General features: G+C 42.6%; 1 protein-coding gene across 1 annotated transcript in view; it reads left to right on the top strand.

Moving 5' to 3' along the window:
- The window catches only part of LOC112572370 (MIP-related peptides-like), a 41,839-nt gene extending 20,776 nt beyond the window's left edge, over positions 1 to 21,063 (top strand). Inside the window, 4 exon segments of the mRNA XM_025252010.1 lie at positions 15,345 to 15,451; positions 19,066 to 19,653; positions 19,656 to 19,898; positions 19,901 to 21,063. Of these exon segments, the coding sequence (XP_025107795.1) occupies positions 15,376 to 15,451; positions 19,066 to 19,653; positions 19,656 to 19,898; positions 19,901 to 20,511 (1,518 nt within the window). The 5' untranslated portion in view covers positions 15,345 to 15,375 and the 3' untranslated portion in view covers positions 20,512 to 21,063.
- The last annotated feature ends 1,163 nt before the right edge of the window (positions 21,064 to 22,226 follow it).

Here is a 22,226-nt window from a genome sequence, read left to right as displayed (position 1 = left end):
TTCTGTTATCTCTGTTTCAATCAACCCTATTTTCTTTCCTCCCCCACCGACTTTCGCTTCACTAGCGGATGTGTTCTCTACGTGAATGAATGCGCGATGACTAGAAGACGAAAGTACATTCGCATTACCGCGTCGGGGGGGAAAAGAAAGGGAGAGAACCAATCATTTTTGACAAACGCAGAAGTGGCTCGACTTGCAGACAGGCTAACGGACTTGATAATATTTACGATCTTGCTAAACTTCCTCCCATTATCTGGAAAACCGTTTCAGTCACGGTGACCCCGACCTCTTGCACCACCCGATCTTTCCCATTCATGCACGCACCCCGCGTCCATCAAACCTGCGTTTGTCTCCCCTACTCACTTCGTCACACTGCACGATTGTGGAAGAAATGGGGCAATATCTGTGTTATATTTGGCACAGTACTCATCAACAATCGTGGCATTGAGATCTGCAATTTTGTCCTCGTTCTTTTCGTAAAATATTGTTGCAGGCTGTCACGGTGAACTCGTCGGTGATGTGGGAACAGCAAGAGTTCTTTCATACAACAAACAACAAAGATCTCCCTGTGAGCTTCTCATGCTCTTTATGCTTAGCCCAAAGCTTGCATTTCTCTTCTTGTTTTCATTTTTTTTTTATAATCATGCAGAAATAAACAATCAGTAGTTTATACCGCTCAAAGATCAAGTATAATATCAATGGGCTACGGCAAAACTTTACCAAAAAATTGCAATGCACATTTATTACCCTGGAATCATAGCAAATACAGGTTGAAAATGTCCAGGCATGAGCCCAATATCCCTTGAAAAAACAAACTCAGCATTATCCTATTAAAAGTATTCAACAATTAATATGACCATTCAAAGTACCCGACAACACCAGCTAAATAAGACCTGGGTGTCGGACAACAGTACTCGTTTTTCGAGTACAATCTTCCACAAAAGCGCTTACTGAATCTGGCATTGAGATAATTGTTTCAGTCCTGAAAATATTTCTCTAATAGATAAACTGTTCAGGTAGTTTCTATTTATCAGCACGTGTGGCTTGCATGGTGTTTAACATCTCGAAGTTCAGAAGGAGATGTTTCTGAGACCTTCTGAGAGACACTGAGAGTGTTTAGCCAACTGCCAACTGAGTCCTGGCCTCTTTCTTTTTTTTTTTCCTTTTTTGCTTTCTGTAAGATCTCAGAATCTATTCTATAAATTTTCATTTGCTTCCATTATGTATGGACTTGTAAAGTTAGAGAAAAATAAAATCTGGGGAAAACAGGAAGAAAGTCAAAACCAAAACCACAAGGATAAATAGAAAGAGAACAAACCAAGCATTTTCTGTCTCTGTTTTCGATCCACCTTTTCTTTTCTCTCACTTTTTTAAAACTTAAATTACGTTAAATTACTTCAGAATTCTAGTATAATTTCATGATTGTTTTATTTCTTTACTCGTGTTACCTTTCTGACCTTTCTTTACAATTTTTAACAGACGCTAACACACGCGTTTGGCTTTCTTGTAGTCAAAAGCTTTAAAATAAATGTCAGTGGCAAGATTCGTCAGCCTCTGCGTCTCTCCCTGTCCTCTCAATCCATCCACTGACGACCAACAAATCTGATTTCCTTTAGGGATACAGAAAGTTTCGTGAATCATAACAAATTCTGCCCGTCACTTCATTTCATCCAAGTTTCTCTTTCAGCTTGGATTACCATTCTACAAGCAGCTAGAATTGTCTAGAAATCCTTGTCTGCCATCACACAGATCCTCTTAATCAACCTCTTACATAAAATGAATTTTTTTAAAATTAAAAACAAATTATTGTCATTTTTGAAAAAAATGTTTTTGTACGTTATGGTGCAGAATAGCAACATCAATATTACCACCGGACAGAAAATATTTCCGTGCATCAATCCGTTTTCGCGATGAATGAAAGAAAGAAAGAGAGAGAGGGGGGAGAGAAAAAAGTTCTGCTTTTGAGACATTTAAAGTCTTCAGGTTTCTGTCTCCATGTCAGAGCCTGCCCTTCCAGTATCGTGAGAGGTGCGCTAGCAGAAGTCACTTTAATGGAAATAAAAGTGCTGTTTCGTGTCAGCCAGAAAAAAGTAGGGGAGGCCATCGCGTGCCGAATTTGGGGGATTATCTTTTCTTGCGGCTGCGGCGTTTGGCCTAACTGTTGACAAGATTGTCCTGTGTCCGCTACTGTGATCGAGTGAAGAGGGGAAAAACCCGCAGAGCAGGATAACAGGGAAACCCTCCAATATTTATCTGGAGCCCCTAGAGACAGGGTTCACTTACAGGCCTCGCTTTGCACACAACGACAGACGAGAAATGGAGGAAGATGGCAAGATCAATAGAAACTTCTTCTGCTTTTGCTACTTGATGGTATCTGTGTCGCAATTCGTTCGTTCAGATTTGTTAAAAGCTGCGGAAGTTGTTTTTTGTCCCCACCAACCTAATATAGGAACTGTAATTCCACATAAAAATCCTGCTCTGAGCGATGAGGAGACTGAAAGCAGTTAGCCCTTTCCTGTCTCCATGCGTGCCATGGAAGACAGAAGGATGAAAATAATTACTTTTGACATGATTGTGTGTGTCTTTATCCCTTCAGCTAGATTTTGCTGCGCTGTAAAGAATGAGATAATAAGATGGAGATTTATTATCTGCTGATAGATGCTTGAGGCTTCACAACGGGGACAAAAATATTAGTGTAGACATTATTTAAGACTGTTATCTTGATTTTTAAAAAATCTAGTAAATTAACTCATAATGCAGTTACAGAATATGAATGTAAAGCAACATTCCCACACAGGCTTTGGCCTGCTTGTGAATAGGTTACCGATCGTTCGTGATGGAAGGATAGGCTACCTAGTAGTTAGTGCGCTCGACTATGGTTTGGAAGCTGTCGGTTCGGGTCCAGATCGGGCCTATGACTCCAAAAACTCTCCTCCCCTTCTAGCAGCTTTCCAGAAAAAGGTAGAGTACTTTCCTTTCATCGGAAGAAGTTCACACAACAAAAAAAGAAAAAAAAAGACAACAACAAAAAACAATAAAACTGAAAGTGTTCTTGTGACAATCACGGATCATTCATAAACAAAAAATAAACTTCTATCTCCAATGAACAGAGTTACGAAACAGGCTAAATTCATTTAGCTGAACAATGCAGTTTTTGTCAGCATTAAGGTTTGAAGCTTTAGTCTTCATCATCACTGACATTTTTTTTTTTTAATTAATTTGCTTTTTTGTCTTTGTTTTTCATTATTTCTGTCCCTTTTTCCTGTCCTCCTTTAGCGTCTGTGATTTGTCTTATAAACAGCCCTCAACGGTCGATTAGAGCAGTCTAAACGTAACCGGAAGAGAAGGGAACTCTGTTGTGCGCCGTCTACGTAGAATAAGAAAAGCGCCAGGGTGATCTCCCTGTTTGTAACGGTGATTTACGAGACTCTCCGAAACCACTTGAAAACGTCGTCTGGGTCGGCCTGGTCGCCCACAGACGCTGGCGCCCTCATGTGTGGATAATTACTGCCGATTGGCTGATTACACGGAGGAAGCATGGTTCCACTGCAGCGCACGCGCGCTATTAAACCGGAAGTGCTTGGCTTCCGTTGACATGGAACGCGGCGGCGCACTAGGCTTGGCACGGTGAGTGAACAGGGAACAGCAAATCAATGGCGGCTCTTGAGTTTTAGAAGAGTGGAGTGTACCAATGTACTGTTGTCCATTTTCATTATCTTCTTTAGGTTTTAAAAAATATATTATTGTAGGAGATAAGAATAACTCTGTTGTTCATCACCGTCATTGTGTCCGCAGTTACCTCCCCATGCGCCCTACACCTCAGACCGCAAGATTACCCCGATGAAACTGGGATAACAAATGGCCTTTCACATCAGCTGTAAAAAATCAAGCAGCCATATTCTCTTCCTACAGTTTAGTTGTATATTTCGTTATGTATTAACGGCAGCTGGAAATTTTATTACAGATCCGTTAAGGTCACAACTCTGTAGAGCCAAGATTTACTGTTTTCTCCAGGGAGGATGTTTGGTCTGCTGCCTGTACGAACTGCTCCCCACAGCATAGTAGCGCCCCTTTTATTTGGCTAGAGTTGTCTTCCCCGCGACTGAACAGACCTGCTAGTGACGTATGTGGGGGGTGGAGGGGTTGGTGATGGGGGCAAAGGCACTATAGAACCAGAGCCGGGGCTTTTGGGTGCACGAACCATCAGTGGTTGTGACTGTGAGGTGTTCTATTTGTGGGGACGAACTTTTGCCCCAGTTTTTCTTTGTTTTGTGGCTTTTTGCTTATGGAAATAATATTCTGCTTTCAATTCTACTGAAAGTTTTTCTAGAAAAAAAAATTCAATAAGTATTCAGTTTCTTTGAGGAGGCAAACATACTCTGGAGTCGAGGCCAAGTGGGTTCATACTCCCGCTTTTAGTCTTAAGGTTATTTCGTGGAACTCTTTCTGTACAAGGTGTTGCCGAGATAGATATTCCACATCTACATTTATGTATTAGGAGACATGAACGCACAGATTTCAATAAATATTTCAACGTGCTCTTAGAAATACACATACATACATTCAGATACATACATATACGATCAGTTTATTAGTCAGAGAAACAGAGATACCAACATAATTTTTTAGTCGCATCCATTTTTCTTATTGTCATCAAGACTTTCTTCTTCATATTTCTTCTTGAGTCTACTGTGTATGTTCGGTCACTCTTCTCTTGTTTTATTGTCTCCATATTTTTTCCTTTTTTTTTCCAGCTCCTGTCATTTGAGTAAAACTTCTTGTTTTCACTGTTCGATCCGCAGCGGTTCTCTGTGTACCAAACCTAATGCTTCCATGTTTTCTTTAAATTCCTACATTCACTGGCATAACAATAAAACATTTGATGTCTTCGCCGCGGCGCCTAGCATCGTCTTGCACTATAGATTTTCCCTTGTTCTTTCCGCATCCTGACATTTAAGGCGACATTTACACATCCGGGCAGTTGCCTCCTTAGGACCCTTGTTATTTTCTCACGAATTGAAACATTCGTCCTGCCTGCGCCGGCTCCACGAGCGCCCTGGGAGTTATCATTCTTATCGTCTTTTGAGGACTAACTCTATCTCTGCCGGCAGAAAGAGCATCAACGGGGAAATAACACGCACCATGGTTTAGGGAAATAAGAGAAATAAGTATAAAAAAAAATATTGGAAATATAAAATCCAACTGTTCTTTATTTCACAGATGCATTGCTCTTTATTTATTCACGTGGATTGCAGAAATCTTGGTTTTCGTTTTTTTGAGAAAATTGTCGCCAGATTTGTGGCGGTGAATGGGAAGTTAGGGGTTTGTTGTGGAAGTGAATGCCTGGGATTCATGAATCAGGTTTCTAGGGATGGTATCAAATACAGAGACAAGAAACAGAGAAGAAAATACAGCAGAGGTGGCACCGACAAATATTATTGTAGTCTGAAAATCGTAGAAGAAAGACAGGTAAGAAGACAGATAAAGAAGTGAGATCACAGAGATTGGAATATTTTTTAGTGTGAAATCAGTTACAGCAATAATTGTTGTATGTACTCAACAGAAATGTTAAAAATGTAACAAATGAAATTTTTATTCACTCTAAAGCAAAGTTGTTATTTTTTTATTTTATTTTTTTTTTATTTATTTATTTTTTTTTTTTTTTTGGTGGTAAATATTTTACGATGCGCGCACACACCCAAACAAATAAATCTCGACCTTTAGCTCTCCCAGTTTTTAACCTCCCTGTTTATTTAACTCTCATTTCCCCTGTCTCCATGACAAAACGTGGCTGATGTGTCCACCCGAGCACCCTACCCCTACCCGAACAACAGTAGGAAAATCTCATTGTAATCATCAGCCTGGGGTGGGCCGGAGGACAAACCGCCCGATAGTATCGCTCCGTGTTGCTAATCATCAGCTTGCGAAACCTCTCACATCAAGGCAACTGGTACCGCGATTTCCCGCGTGATCTGGCACGAGGCTGAGGTGATTAGCTCTCAACTTTCTCGCAGCCTCTCGCCAAGGCTCCAGATCATCTTGTCGGTGCTGGAACTTCCTCCCGGAGTCGCGAGGGGTGTGTGTGGAGGAGATGGCTGGGGGTTCGTGTCCATCATCAGCCAGGTCGAACTATTTGGTGTGGATGCTGTGACCGTCGCGACCTCGCGTCCTGCGGTGTTTGCGGCGGTGTCGTGTGTCGTTGACAAACGTTGCCTGTCGTAGCGACGCGGACTTAGAAGGCAGGCGACATCGCTCGTCGTGGCGAACGTTTGTCTGTCGTCGTTGTTTACACGTCGCGACACAGAGATTCGCCAGCTTCCGGGCTTTGCACTTCATCACGCAGTCCTCGCACATTTTCATCCGCATTAAGGGAGAGCGAGCTTACTTTTGTTTCCAGTCAGCAATGCTTTTTTTTTTTCATCTCCTTGTATGTCTATATTTTCTTTCTCTCTTTCTTGTCTCTCCGTTTTTCCTTCTTTCTTTTCTTCGTTGTCTCTATTCTCACTAGATCCATTTTTTCTCTCGATCGCTACTTTTCTGTATTTTATCTTTATTCGCTTCTCTCTATTAGTCCCTCCTCTTTCTATATATATACACTTTTTTCTCTCTTTTTCTCTGCGTCTCTCAATTCCCTTTTCTCTCTCTCTCTCTATATATATATCCACTTTCCCTTTTCTATACTTTTCTCTAACTACCTTGTTTCATTCTCTATATACTTTTTTCGCTCGCTCTCTCTCTCTCTCTCTGTACCCTTTTCTCTTTTTCATATCTCTACTTCTCTCTTTCTCTATTTCTCTCTCTACATATATTTTTTATCTCTCCTTTTTTTTCTCCCTTCCTTTTTCTCACAGTCTCAGTTTTTCGGTCTGTCTGTCTGTCTGTCTGTCTGTCTGTCTGTCTGTCTGTCTGTCTGTCTGTCTGTCTGTCACACACACACACACACACACCCACACACACACACATATATAATTCTTGCTCTCGATCTTGGTCAAACCCACTTTTTTCTGTCAGACCTGTATCCACCAATAGCTTGTCAGACATGGATCGAGAGACTTTGATAAAGGCTTTCTACTCTTCCACGTCTCGTGTTCTATGGCAGCCAGCGGAAACAGAAGCCAGGTAACCGGAAGTACGTACTGGGCAGGCGTAGTAACAAAAGCTTCAAACAAAACTTAGCTTCCGTGCCTCCTGCCTTTTTCGTCTTGCCTTGACGACTAACGACAGCACAAACGATTTAAACTTTTGGCCCTCTGATCCTACTCCCGTCGATCTGTCTATCCTGTTATATTTTCTCCTCCTTCCTCCACATTCTCTCTCTCCCTCTCTCTCTCACCCTGTTTCTCACAAATACAAACAGTTATCAAAAGTTCTATCTTTCCTAAACTCATTGCTTTGTTAAATTATGCGTATGAAATATGTGTAGAGCCTATTCAAAGGGCGTGAACTCATCAACACTTTTGGCTTCCGTTATTTTTTAGCGTTCTAAGCCCTCGACATGCTGCTGAAATCGGGTTAGCGTTCCTGACGCTGCCTTTCCTCTAAGGAAGACTGACATTTTCAAATTATTTAATAACGATTCAAGAGGTGTCGTTTTCTAGCTAGTCTTTTTTACGAATAATCTCTTAAGATTCAGTCTAAATTTTATAATGAAATCGAGCCTTTGAATTCTGGAGGATCAGGCCGTTTTTCTTAAATCTTGAACCTTTTAGACTTCTTGGACACCATTATTCTTCGAAATGTCGGCTTTTATGCTTCAATTTTCATCTTTCTTTCTTCCTTATTTTCCTGTTTTTTCCCGCTGAAATATTTCACTATTTTATTTTCAGTAGATGTAACTTTTACGGGGTTTTTTTCAATGTTACTTTGTTCAGTTTTCTTCGGTTTCTCAAGTATCTTTAGAGTTAATCTTCTGTGTACATAAACATCGCAGTTCAAATTGTTCCTTTTGAGTCATCTCGGCTCGAATGAGAAATAATGGACACATTATGTGATAGCAAGTATCGGTCTGACCCTCTGACTGAGCGCTGCTCACTTCCAGCTTCGCCCTCACGTGTCTCGTTCCACGGAGGCTCGGCTAACTCTCCCCGCCTGCGGAAGCTGCTCCGTCAATCACAGCTAATGACTGTTTCCGAAAGCACAATTCCTGACCTCTCGGTGACCTCGCAAACCTGTTTTGGCCAACGTGCAGTCAATGAAGTCTTCATGCTCTTTTGTTCCAACCTCTCCTTCATTATCCCTTCTTTCTTCTTTCTCTCTTTCTCTCTCTATCTCTTTCACATACATTTCCTCTTTCCTTTTCTTTCTCATTCACTGTTTCTGCCTCTTTGTCTCTGTAGACATAATGGACATCCTAACTGTATATCAAATTATTCTTTGGTGCTATCAACAGCTTCCAGTGACCAACATTTCAACTCACAGAGAGGAACGGATCCTTTAGTGTCACCTACACCTCGGTGATGAAAGGACATTGTGATGGTATGAATAACTCACAATGACGAACGGATTCTTTAGTGTCATCAATACCTCACAGCCACAAAAGGCATTTTGGGGATATCAATAACTCACAATGACAAAATGGATTCTTTGTCGTTATGGACACTTTACAGTGACTGATGGGTTTTTATGGCGTTGTTAACATCTCGTTTTGAGAAATACGTTCAACCAGCAGCCGTCCACAAGTACTATTTCACCGCACATCATGGAAATATATAGCCCATTACACCATCATGTCAGATACAAGGTAAGAGAACACGTGATCACGTGTAGACACCATGACCTGTCCATCGTTTACTTGAATCACTTATTCAATCATATTCAATCAATCATATTCAATCATTTCGGCATGAAAAACAGTATTCAGACACAATACATTGAAAACATTGGCCTAGTCGCTACCTACTCGTCCCACAGTGGAGGAAAGGCTCCTCCTGCCCCTGAGGTAAGCACTTGCCGGTCCTGAGACCGCTTACCTGGCTGTTTACGGGGGCGTATCGACGTCGGCATCTTTCTCCTCATTAACTCCTGACATTCTAATGATCAGCCAGCTTCACTCTGACTCGACAGAACTGTCTGTTTGCTCAGCAACGAGCGGCTCCAATGGCCTCAAGGTGTGGGTGGGATTCCTCTGCCCTTCACCAGCTCAGGCGGAGTGTTTGCAGAGATGGGAACACATTATGTTAGATTGATTTTGCAACTAGGATGATATTTTCATGCTTTCTCTTTGTCTTTCTCACTCGCTCGTTCTCTTTCTTGCCTCTTGTAACATTTTCGTTTAAAAAGTACCCAATTTCGCAAACTAGTCATTGTCAATATTGCTTAAGGGATGCCAATATGTAACCTACCCAACCGGTTTTCACAATCAAAAATACTGAAAATAGCAAAAGATTTTGCCATCATGCACTGTCGATGGTGGGAGAAGGGAGAAGATGGAGGGGAGGAGGATGTATGAGAGTGCTCATCTTCTTAGCTCTTCTTGAGGCAAGGCCTGCAGCTCCAGAGGCAAGCCCAACATTTTGACCACTGCAGCAGACCTGAGGATTTATCCCCTTCGTGGATAAAGATACCTTTCCTCTGTACTCACCACTGACATTACCGACTGTGCTCTGTGTGTTAATCTCATTCCCAGTAGACAGTAAAAAGCTGAGATTTCAGAACCATTTCCTCCTTTTACGTAGTTTCGGATTTGCCTCCTTCCTCTACTTCTTTTACTTTTACACACTTTCAATCTCTCTCTCACTTTACCGCCTTGAACTCTTGAACCACTGATGACTGTTGGTCTCACTCTGGATTCCAGCTTGCTAACCCTACAAACCCCTTTTTTCATTTGATCAGTTCTTGCAATGACTTAGGAAATCTTACGAAGAGTAGTCTGTAGGGTACTTGAAGATGTTATCATGGTTTTTAGTTGCTTTTCACTTTGCGCATGCGTGATGAAAGTCTCAGTGACGTAGGACAAGGCGTACATTGTCTGTGTCTTCTCTTCCGAAAATTGTATGAAGTTATTTTGTTAGAACATTTATCAGATCCTCCCGCCTTCTCCTTAGAAGATAGTTTCTGTAGTCCTGGAATCAGTCCTGGGGTTTGGGTTCAACGCTGGATAACTTCCTCTGTTCTCCAAACATCAAGTACAGGCGGAAGGGGGAGAGAGAACTTTGCCTGTCACCGCTCCCTTGACATGGTGAGCCACTTACTGCCATTACCGGTACTTGTATCTTTTCATCTATTGATACAATTTTATCAAAAGTGCAGCTTCCTCAAGCAAGAAGGGAATAGTAGTGACATGAGACTTCCAAAAGACTAATGAGAAAGTTTCTTTCTGTCATACCTTATCTTCCATCTTCAATGCCATCGCTTTGGCTATCATAAAATGAATCTGCATTACAGGTATCATCTATGGACAAAGGTGGGTCCCTCCTTCCAACAACCTTAAGGTCAGACTTCCTGTCACCCTGCTGAGGTCACAGACTGCTGACATGATTCTGCTCTTTGCTTTGTTCACTGTGGTCCGTCCACCAGATCATGAAATACGATACTGAACGGTTTGCCTGGCTGGCCGGTGGGATCTTCCATCGGGCTATCGTTTGGATTTGTTTAGAAATCATTTTCGCTTCTCGACGGTCACCAAAACTTAATCCCATGTCTTCCCCCTTTTTCATAAAAAATTTTTCCAACGGTATCCCCCTTCTTCAACAAATATTCGATATTAGAACTAGTCTGCCAATATTTTAGGCAAAGTTTTTATAAAAACTTATAACAAAAAAAATATTTGCATGCTGACTTTCATTTAGTTTCACAAAGATGTGCAGGATTCCATTACTGGAATAAATCGAGAAGAACAGGCTAAAAGTTACGGTGTGATGATCTCATCATAGGTCAATTTTCATTTCCAATTCGTCTGATAAGCAAAACGGAGACGAAGGGTATCTCTTCAGACCAATCGCTCTCCCATTCGAGGAGGAAGGAATTTAAAGGGGCTGTATCGAAGCCTGTCGCAGCCATAACTTTCAATATTTTCAATAAACAACATTATAATGAGAAACTGGAGAAGCTTATTCCGTTCGTCACTTTCCTGTCGTGATACTGATATGGAACACGGGTTACATCTTAAAGGGAAAAATATTGGTAATCCCCTGAGGACCCTGTCTCACTTTTCCACTCAGACCTGGCTTCAGCCTGAGATAGTTCCAAAGAGGACATTCTGAGGAAGGGCTGGTCTAGACCATTCTCGAATGGTCTAGACAATTCTGGAATGATCGTCGAAAGGTCACAGGCCAGGGGAGGCGAACACTCGATATTCAAGAAGATCAGGAATGATGAACCTGATGGCAGTTTATGTTCAATGGATCCAGTCAGACTCGCTTACCTCTGACTCGTGTTCATTTTGCACTTGATAACCATTCTCCGGTGCAATGTTTAATCGAAAATATCAATTTAATTTGTAAATGTGGCTCTCTCTATGAACGCTTCTAATACGCCTGCTATCTCTGTTTCTTTTTAGGCTTTTATTTCAAATAATCTTCTTTTGACATTTCAGTTCCCTTCCAAAGCATTTCTGTTGTTCGTTTAAAATAAACATTATAATGAGAAAAGTTTTTAATTTAATTTTTGTCATGCGATCAAGTTGCCACTATTTAGTTTTTAATTTAAAAGTCAATTTTTTGCTGTCGGGTCCTTTCTCTGACTTCTCGACTCAAACTGAGTACTGTCCTTTGCACGGCTGTTACCCAATCAGATCTTTCCTTTGCTCAAATGTTAGTAAACCGATATAATTTTTTCTGGATTTTTTTCTGTTTAATACATATATCTCATGAAAAGCAACTCCATAAGGCAAGAACAAAAACAGAAACCAGATTAAAGGTTGGTCATTCATAGAACTCGGGTACGGAACCTTCATCTGATGTGTCACAAAAGAGAAGAAAGAATTCCCGATGGGTTGCAGTTCGACGGCCTGTCTTTGACCAACAGAAAAAAGAAGGATGGTCAGTGGCAGTAATTACTTTCGACTTGTGCCGGTGGTCAGAGTATGTGGACACCAGTCAGTTTGGTCAGCAGCCACTCAAGCTTGGTTGATCAATGTGATCGTTACTGGACGACACAAGGGACTGGTTAGTCCGTCGGCCAACGACAGTTTCGGGGTGAACTGCGTCCAAAATGTACAGTTTGGAACTAGAACACGATCGGGAACACACGAATGAGCCAACACACTTACATAAAACACATAAGAACATGCACACATACATTCACAATCATAGACATGCATACATACGTACAGACATGAAGAGAGGATATAATTCTTTCACACACACACTCAACAGCGCGCGCATCGTAACACAAAAATTGCAAATCCCAAGATAATAAAAAATACACCAGATAAAAATTGGATCCATAGTAGTAACTCCAATCATTTTCATTCAGCAATTCAGAAAAACTTTGATTCGTGCTTCGAGAACAAGATCGAAAGGGAAAGTTAAAGAATGCCGAAGACCGTTGGAAAGTCGCTCAGTCAAGCCGGACAGACAGACAAAAGAAACAGACAATATTCAAACACTTTCATACAATGAAGATGCAAGCTTATTATTATATTTTGACAGGCATGTGCTTTTATCTCGATATTTCTTCTTTTTCTTAGGCGTCTGTGTTAAAAGCTAAAGTGGTAATTGGGTGTGCTCGAACGCACCCCGACGAAGAGAGAATAAGCAAAAACTTTTCTTGATGAGCCAAACAAGATGGCCACGGACTCTGCCGTCTGACAAAAAGAAAATAAGAGTTTGAGCGAGGGGAAAAAACTCTGCTTCAAGAAGTGTCACAAAAAAATGGTGCAGTGGTGGTGGTTGTGGTGGTGGTGGCGGGGATGGAAGAGAAGACAGGCTCAAAGTGGCTAAGCATTTCAGGATCAGACGACCGCAAGCGGTCGCGTGACAAACATGGAATCACGGGATCGCAAGACATCACGAAGTTGACGGTATCGCCGATTTCATCTCCTCCATGCCCTGACGTTATTTCCGGACCCCGCGGTCGCGGGCGTGCGGCTCATGCCGCCATCTTGCCGCAGCCAGCCACGCCACTCTGTTTACCTCCCTTTGATTCCGATCGGCACGCAAGAGGGCGCTGCTGCCCGCGTCACGTTTCCGCTAGCGGATCTTGAAATTCTCTGGGAGATTTTTTTTCCCCCAATTAGTAAACTATTATGCCTATCTCGCAAACAAATCTTGTTTAATCGTATCCATTTCGTTGGAGCTCTGCCGGCACGTGACACTCGGTCTTCTCGTATCTTCTCTCTCGTTCACCTGACCGTAGCTCCACCCACCCACCTACGCCAGACACAGCTCGTAACCATTCTTGTTTCTGGATGGATGGTAATCAGCCGCTCGTTCCAAAAAAAAAAAAAAAAAGAGAGAGAGAAATGGCGATCACTTACTAACTACCCGGACTGGATCGTTCATATCTGCTTTCCATAAATGAAAGACAATTTTGTAATATGATTACAGACTGCACTCTGTGATTTACTGAACCGAATAGGTAGCACACACGCTACAGGAAAAGACTATTCGGTGCAAAATATTCCAATGTCGTAAAATAAATTCCTATGATAGCCTAAAAAATGTTTTTTGTGTGGACAGCTTGTCGTAGGTAAATAGCAGTTTGATGGGAGGGGGGAGGATAATGTCTGAGGCAATATTGGATTCAGTCTGTTGATTTTTAAGACAAAAGTTTGAGGTCAGTAATTACTTTGATTATTCAACAGTCGTGATGTAAGTGAGAGTAGGAGAAAGAAATTGTTTCGAGGTATACTTGTTTGGATGTTTGGGTGACTAACATCATTACTGAATATTATACACTTGTACTAGAGTTTGGCTGAAGTTCATTATGTTAGTTTTATCTGGACCAATCGTTTTTATCACAATGACTGCGATGAAGGTGCTGATTAAATGTTGCTCCTGTTTTCTCAGTTATGTCATCTCTTTCTTTCTTTCATTCTTCACCCATTGTTCCGAATTAAACATTGATGGACCAAGAAGAAAACGCTCTCAAGGTTTAATCCTCTGGTAGCCACTAAAGGACCTTAGAGGAAACATTGAGTCTCAAGTAAGATCAAGTAGTCGTCCGAAGTCTGAAGACCAGCGAAATAGTTCATACTGGTATATATTTGTGTACCTAACTCACGCACGACACGAAAAATGTTTTTCTTAGTGTGTACGGTAAACCTGGTAATCTCACATTTCCAGCCCCAAGAATTCCTGTAAGACTTTTCTTCAAGACAGGCTGTTCCAATAAGCTTGTTGATAACCTATCATGCATTGTCATCTTTGAAAAGAAAAATACCCACAAAGTGTTACATCATTTGTTAGTTAAAATGGCATCCAAACAAGAATAATTACTTCTCTTATTCCTCCTTCTCCTCTTCCTCTGCTTTGTTTCCACTTACAACTCCTAATAGCAAGGAATACGATACATGTGTATTAGAAGATACACCAGTCTCTGTTCCGAGAGAATATATATAGAATTAGGTTTAGTCCCATAAAGATATGTGTGTGTATATATATATGTAGAGAAGGGGAGAGGGATGCCATATGGTCCAGTAATCACGTGTGGTTTTATTTTTTTTTTATACTGCTCCTTCTGCTCTTGACATCCTGTGGAAATTCTTTCATGCAAGCTCTGGAAATGTTTACTTTTTGAATACGGTAACAACAATGACGACGACGACGACGACGACAACAACAACAACAACAACAACAACAACAACATCAACAACAACGACGACGACAGCAGCAACACCATACTCACCTCAAAGTTACCTTTGCTAAAGTTTAGCTTTGCGGTTCGTATTTCAACTTGTCAAGTAAGACATCGGTGCACCCGGAAAGGGCCTTCACCACCGTCGGCGCATTAGAAAAACATGACGTCAGCGGGGTCCCTCGTGCGAGGCTAATGGAACCGTTAACAGCCCCACAGTCCCTCGTCACGAGGTAACCGTGGCGACGCGAGTAGCTTTGTCGAGCATCAGTCGCGTTAATCGCGCCAAGAGTGAGAGCACAAAATGTCTGTCTTTATGAGACTAGGTGACGTCCTTCCACAACAATAAACAGAAGAAAAAATGATGAGACGAAACTGCTACCAACCTTGTTAACACCAATAATTTTATTCTCAGTATCAAAACTAAAATGATAGAAAAAGTATGTACGAAAACAAACCCGATTGCTTTGCAATATTTCATCTTACACATTTAAATACATGTTTTTGTTTACAAATTTCTCTAGTCACCCCTGACTTGGTGCAGCACGGACTCGTCTATTTATGTTTACAGGTTAATTCAGATTTGTTTTTTCTTCGCTGTGTTGCAGTGCCTCGCGAGAGAGTTCAGCGTGGAACGCCATGCACGTGTTCAGTCAAGTCTTGACCTCCTGTCTCCTGCTGGGGTCAGCGCTCAGCATCCTCGCAGACGACACAGGTAATGTCATGGCGCATGCGCACGAGTTTGATTTTGCCGGGAAGCTGCATAAGGTCATAAAGAACCATGGCTCAGCACAAAAAGCAAAAAAAAAAACAACAAATGTTTAAAACTCATGGTTCGATGCATAATGTTGTTTTATTGCCAGATTTTCTTGACTAAAGGCCTGTAAACACAATAAGATTACATAGAAGTGGCAGTCACAAATAAATGATGTCCACTAAGAATCTTCCTGAAAGGTTGCTGTTATAAATTGTCTCACGAAGTCTGGCAGCATGATACCAGTACAGCAGGCAGCACCAGATTTGGTCTCATACCTCCAATATTTTGACGAGAATAGGCTTTTCAGACTTTTGTAAATAACAACTTTTGTTCAAACCCGGAGAGAAATAAAACTTTTTTCTCAATAACTAACTTTCCCACATTTCCCTTCACTAATCTCACTGAAATGTCCTACCAGTAATCCTCGATGCTCCTTTTATTATTCCCCCCTCTACCAATTAAGGCGAAGGTATAAGTGAGTAGATGGCGGCAGACTTATTTTTGGTCCTTTAACCGGCTCAAGAATAATTTTTGTTTTTAGGTTGCATACTTAGTCTTTGCAGTAATTGGGTTTGTGTCAAAGTATTGCATATTCAGTGTGGATGTTGTGGGTTTCAGTTCACTGTTTCTCCTTACCCCTAACGGTAATTGTCAGAATGTTACTAGAACTCAACGATGTTCCTGTGCGCGGGCTCATACACCCATCCCCACCTCACCCCACTCCCCTAGACACAGATATCGTCTACATCTTGTACAAGCACAGAACCAGGTTCAAACCAGTGGAAGTCACCTGACTTCTTACGTCAGTCAGTCATTGTTTTCCATCATTGTAATTCCTGTTTCATCCTTTCCACACCTTCCTCCTTCCCTCTTTCCCATTCACGTTCTCCCTTACTAAAACCTCCCTTGGAGATCCTTTCCGTGTTATTTTATCATTTCCTACTTCTCTCCCCTTTCTTCTACCTCCACCACCACCCACCACATCCCTTCATCCTCCCCCTTTGGCTGTCACTCTCCAACAATCACGTGGACAAACGCTCCCAGCGCTAACTTCTCCGGCTTTGGAATCCAGACCAGCTTAAGTAGCGGCGTCAGGCATGGTCGAGTCCCATTCTTCCTCCTTCGTTTACTTTTCTCGGCATTTCGTTATTCGCCACCCTTTAACCACTCACCCCCCTTCTCCCGCCCCGCGGCCATCCCGTCCCTCCCCTTCACCAAGTTCTATCTATTGTGCGCTGCAGCCGTCACTTTTCCGCGACGACTGCTGCACGTCAGATGCCAAGTGAATGATTTGCTGCTGATGGAGATGGCGTTTGCTTTATCGACTTCGCGTTTCCGGCGGCGTTCCTTCACGCTGGTTCAAAAACACAGCAGCAGCAACGGCGGCGGCGAGGCGTCCAGTGCAGCAATGCCATTGAGATTTGAAATGTTTAGACCTGGTGGACCTCCACCCGGACGAACCCCCCGCTGACGTCAGCGAGTCCAGTTCGTGCAGTGGAGTAAGGTGGGAGGGGAGGGCATCACGTGACCGTGCTGGGATTGCTACAAACATTTCGCTGTTTCTAGTCAACTCCTGTTTCGTCGAGATTTCCAGGGAATAGTGTAAGTCAGTAGCTTGGTTAACTTAGCGGACTGATTAGCGCTCACCCTCCAAGCAACGCGTAGCGAGGCGCTGAGCTCCGGGCCACAGGATGTCACCCCTCGCCCTCAGCGCTCGTCTTCCAGCGTCGGCAGGCACTGAAGCATCACTTCCGGTTGAAAATATTCGTCAGTAAGGAAACAGATCGAGCCTGCGGCATTCCAGTTTTGTGCAAAGCGAAAGTAGAAGTGTTCACTAGGACAGTCCAAAAGCATAGACACGAAATGTTTCCATAGCTACATGTCATCCACTTCCTTAAAACACTTTAAACTCTAATTGTAACCAATCATGGCATAGGAACTTGCTCATTTCTGCGACATGGGACAAAAATCTCCACATAAAAGAAAAAATAAGTTTAAGGATTGAGAAACACGTTTATGCAGTTCAGTTTCATGAACACACCTCTTTAGGATAAGTACACAGACATACTTCATTGATTTAAGACTGAAAATTTCAGGATATTACATCCCCTTTTATTGTGAATCAATTATGTGTCTTACCTGGCATTTACCTGGGTATAGGTGCGTGGGGAGAATGAACTGTGTAACATATGAATACTATACTTAGTTCTGACTCCAAGGATAATGCTCGGGTATGTTGGTGATCGTTAATCAGCTGCTCGTTGGACGTGAATTATTGAGACATGTGGACTAGACGACAGTGGGACTAGATGACTAGACTAGGCGATAAGACGGGTTTATAATAACCTTCGTATGTTAGTGATATTTAGCGGTATGGTGAATACATTAATAAAATAATGATATGAAGTAGGCAACGAGGAAGAAAAAACAATATTATTCTGTAATTTAAGTAATTTAGCTGTCCTAGGAGGCAAGACGACCTGACTGGTGATTCGTGAGCAGTTAGAAGGAAAAGGGAGCTAAATGAGAAGTTGAAAATGGCTGTGCTCAAAGAGCTTAATTAAACTCGGTGATGACCGTATTTTTCCTTTATTTTTAATTAATTTATTTTTACCTCTGAAACAAAGGATTGATTGCCAGAGAGCAAGGCATAAGAAATAAACTAAGCAAAAACAATAGCTGTTACAGATACATATACAAAAAAATCTTTCGCGAGTAAACACTTAACTGAAAATAAAATACTTTCAAACCTACAATGTTGTACTGACGATGGACACTTGAAAAATTATAAGTTAAACATCTTCCACTTGAAAATCATTCAAAAAAATTTAGTCATTTTCCTAAGGTGAATCCGAGAGAGCAATCTTCGCTTTTCGTTTGTGTTTATCTGTGAGGTTCAGACAAAAATCCTAGTAAAACACAAATGAGAATTTTGACAGCTGATAGCCAGATGAAGTGGCTCGTTCAATTTTCAACCAAGATCAGATCGCGGTGACCTGCACTTGACCTTTGCGAGCACAAATTGGTTTAAGAACAAACTCACCTCAAAGCACAGCGTCCCTTACACACAGAAAACCTATCCTGTCCTGTCTATTTGGTTTTTCGAGGATCTATTTTCTCGGGCAAGTAGCAGCCTGTCTAGCAAACAGTTTCATCGACGACAGCGAATGCTAGTATTTCGATGTCAGTTGGGTTTTTTTAAACCTTGTCTATGCTTTGTTCTCCACCCGTATTTTTTTTTTTTTGAAATATTTCCTTTATGCATACAACATTTGAAGGTGGGGACATATTATTCATTTTATTCTAAATTTCAAAAAACTTTCCTACCGCTCTCTATTTACACTTTTCTTCACCTGTGTCGTCAACGGAAACAATCGACTGGGGGAGGAGGGTATTGCCCAATGATTTAGTTATGCTCTCCTTGTATAGTCTGCATCATAATTCATTTAAAAACTTATCAGACTCATTACTCGTTGTCTATTAAGGCCACATCGTAGTCGTCGCCAGCGGCATCGTCTATCTACAATGTAGACTCACGACGTCACCTGTATGTCGTATGTTTGTTTTTCCAGGTGCCGCAGCAGCGCTGCACGTCACGCAGACAGATATAGCCTCGCCGCACGGCTATACGCGCGCTGCCTTCTCGCTTGCATCTGCTGAGGATGGGGGTCTGCGGCGACCCGGCGACAGCGACGCCAGCCACCAGGTTCAGAACGCACTCCTGCGAGCCCCAGCGCCCCAGCTCCCCGTTGCCCCTCAAGCCCCTCCACTTCTAGACGCGCAGTCTAGCGAGCTCGCGCATCCTCCTCCCTCAGCAATGGCCCAAAGCCTCGCTTACAGACTTTCTTACCCCGCAGACGAGACCCTCATGACTGGCGACCCTGCGACCAGAGTTGACGCCCCTTTCGAACAGTCTCACTTTAGGGAGTCGAGAAGCGTGGGGTCCCGCCAAACGGTAGAGCAGCCTCTGAGCATGCGCGCTAGCGGCTTCGCTGATGACACTTTGAGCGAGCAGCATGTAATCACAAAGCGCAGCAGCTACACGGCGCCATATTTCGTGGGCAAACGCTCCCTCGACGACCGCGGCGACTTCTTTCGGGAAAACGAAACTCACGAGGAAACGGAAGATGACGACGATGGTGAGCAGGTGATGGAGGTGGAGACGAGGCGGAGGATGCCGAAGACAAACGAGGTCGCCCGATGTTTGTGGGTCGGAGGGCAGCACCTTTGTTCGTGGGCAAGCGGCCATGGTCGGTGGCGCTGGAGGACAAGCGGGGAGCTCCTCTCTTCGTAGGCAAACGCAAAGCGCCTCTCTTCATCGGGAAACGCAGGCAACTATTATTTGTAGGAAAGCGGCGATCGCCTCTTTTTGTGGGCAAACGCCGAACCCCAATGTTTGTGGGCAAAAGAGAACCCCTATGTTTGTGGGCAAGAGGGGAAGCCCCTTGTTCGTGGGTAGGAGAAGAACCCCACTGTTCGTAGGCAAACGGGGCAGGCCTATGTTCGTGGGCAAGAGAAGAACCCCGATGTTTGTGGGCAAAAGGGAAGCTCCGATGTTTGTGGGCAAGAAGGCTAGGCCCATGTTCGTGGGCAAGCGCGAGAACCCAATGCTTCAGAGAAATCCAGAGGTTTCGGATGTCGCAGGACATGACCCTGCATCGTTTGTCGGAAGGAGCGAAGAAGCGACAGCGGAAAACAATGAGTTCAGCGCCCCTGTCCTCGACGACGAAATTGGCGACCCTTTTGCAGAGGAGCAAGAAGAAGAGGAGGAGGAGGACAACGGCGAGCTCGACAAGAGGTACAGCGTCCCTTTGCTCGTGGGCAAGAGGCAGGAAGAGGACATCGGACAGCTGCTGGCCACACTTCAAACTCTTCAAGCCGCCCGCAACTACCGACGAATGATTCAAGCGGACAAGCGATACAACGCTCCTTTCTTCATCGGCAGGCGAGACAGCCAGACGTCCAGCCAGCCCGTCGAGGGCTCTGGCGTCGAGAAGGACAGCGCGCTCATGCGGTAACCCAGTCAGCCACCCGGCACCCGAACAGGTACCAGCGGAGCTGTTCGCGTACTAATCCCTTTTGCGCATGCGCGTACTGGACGAGACAGACACTCATGTTAGAAATTCTGTGACGTTGAGTAAAACGAAGTAAAACCCTTGGGAATAACTGTCTCTCTGTCTCAATCTCTCTATTTCTGTTTCTTTGTACCTGTCTCTCCTCTCACCTTTCTCGACTGTGCTCAAAAAACTTTTTATCGACTCTCTGCTTCTGACATTATGTCTTCGGTAGCTTCTTTTTAAAAAAAAAAAGAGAAAGAAAGCAAACTGAACTCATGACTCTGTTTGGAAGGATGTTAAAATGTGTTCTTTTTTCTTCAAACTAAGCTGTAATTCCTTGAAAAGAGTAGGAGTGTTGATGGTAAGTTTGCGGAATTTCAGCCACAGCTGTACATACGAATTTTTTTTAAAAGTTCCAAACTACTTGCGGCTTTTGCAGTATGATCCTACAAAGAAGTACATTTCTCGTGGCCACTATTAATGGACGCAAATAAACTAAGGGAGGAAGTCTGAGAGGACTTGATGGTGAATTTTATGTTCCTTTGTGAAAGAGGATCCTCCGTACAAGACAGCTTCACTGTCGTTGTGATCGTGTCTGTGATTTCTTGGCTAAAGTTAAAAACCTAAAGGTGACATCTACAAACAGACAAGTTTGCTTTAGGGTTTTTGTTTTCATTTTTATGCTTTGATATTTTTTTTTTTTTTGGTAAGTGCTCTTGTAGTTTCTGCCTTGAACTAACGGACTACATCAATCTCTTCGAGAATAACCTGTTCCCTCAGTTTAAAAAAGTTTTCAAAAAACATTTCTTACTCTTCACATTTAAAACCTATTTTTGTCAACGCCCACCCTGATGACAAATAAGTTACATGGCAAAGGCAGATAAGGACAAATAATGTTTCCATTCACTAGAAAACTCCATAGTTTCTTTTACATATTTACCACAAATGTGCATTGCTTTTAAATTTTGTGTACCTGAACTCCCCAGCTAACCGTTGAAACTACTTCACAAATAAGCAGCCTATAAATAGCCTGTCCTGGACTACCATGGAGTCATGTTCAGCTACAAATTTAAAAATGCTTTTCTATTCGAAGCTGTAAAGTATAGCTTCACAAACTAGTCTAAAACCAGCTCAAAAAGGAAACTTTTTATTTGGGAGATGTGTGGAGAAAGGTGGGAGTCTGCTCTATATTTATTTTTCTCTCTTGCAGTTTGTTTGTTTGATATGTTTATTTCCTCATGCGTCTTTTCTTCTTTCTTTCTTTCTTTCTTTCTTTCTTTCTTTCTTTCTTTCTTTCTTTCTTTCTTTCTGCCTACTTCTACGCGACACACGTTTGTGGGCGCGCGTGCTTGCGTTTGGGCATGCGTGCGTGCGAGCGAGCAAACGAGCTTGCGAGCATTTGTTTAACGCAAAAAGCAGACATGTCAAGGTTGACTATTGTGTCCTGATACATTTTTATATCTAGTTACACGCAAGACATATTTATAGGTTTTTTTTTAAATTTTGAGAGTAATTGAATCTACTGACCAACCCTCGCTAGGCGCAAAACCTGTGGAAAATTTCATACCAACGGTGGCCTAGGAAAATATTTTAGCCTACAAAGTCATAGTTCATATCTATAGTAGCCTTCCACAGTCTTTGCCCACCTCTCCTATTCTTCTTCTTCTGCTTCCTCC

This window comes from Pomacea canaliculata, linkage group LG9 (genome assembly GCF_003073045.1).
Source record: "Pomacea canaliculata isolate SZHN2017 linkage group LG9, ASM307304v1, whole genome shotgun sequence".
NCBI lineage: Eukaryota > Metazoa > Mollusca > Gastropoda > Architaenioglossa > Ampullariidae > Pomacea > Pomacea canaliculata.
This window is presented reverse-complemented; position numbering and strand designations above follow the sequence as displayed.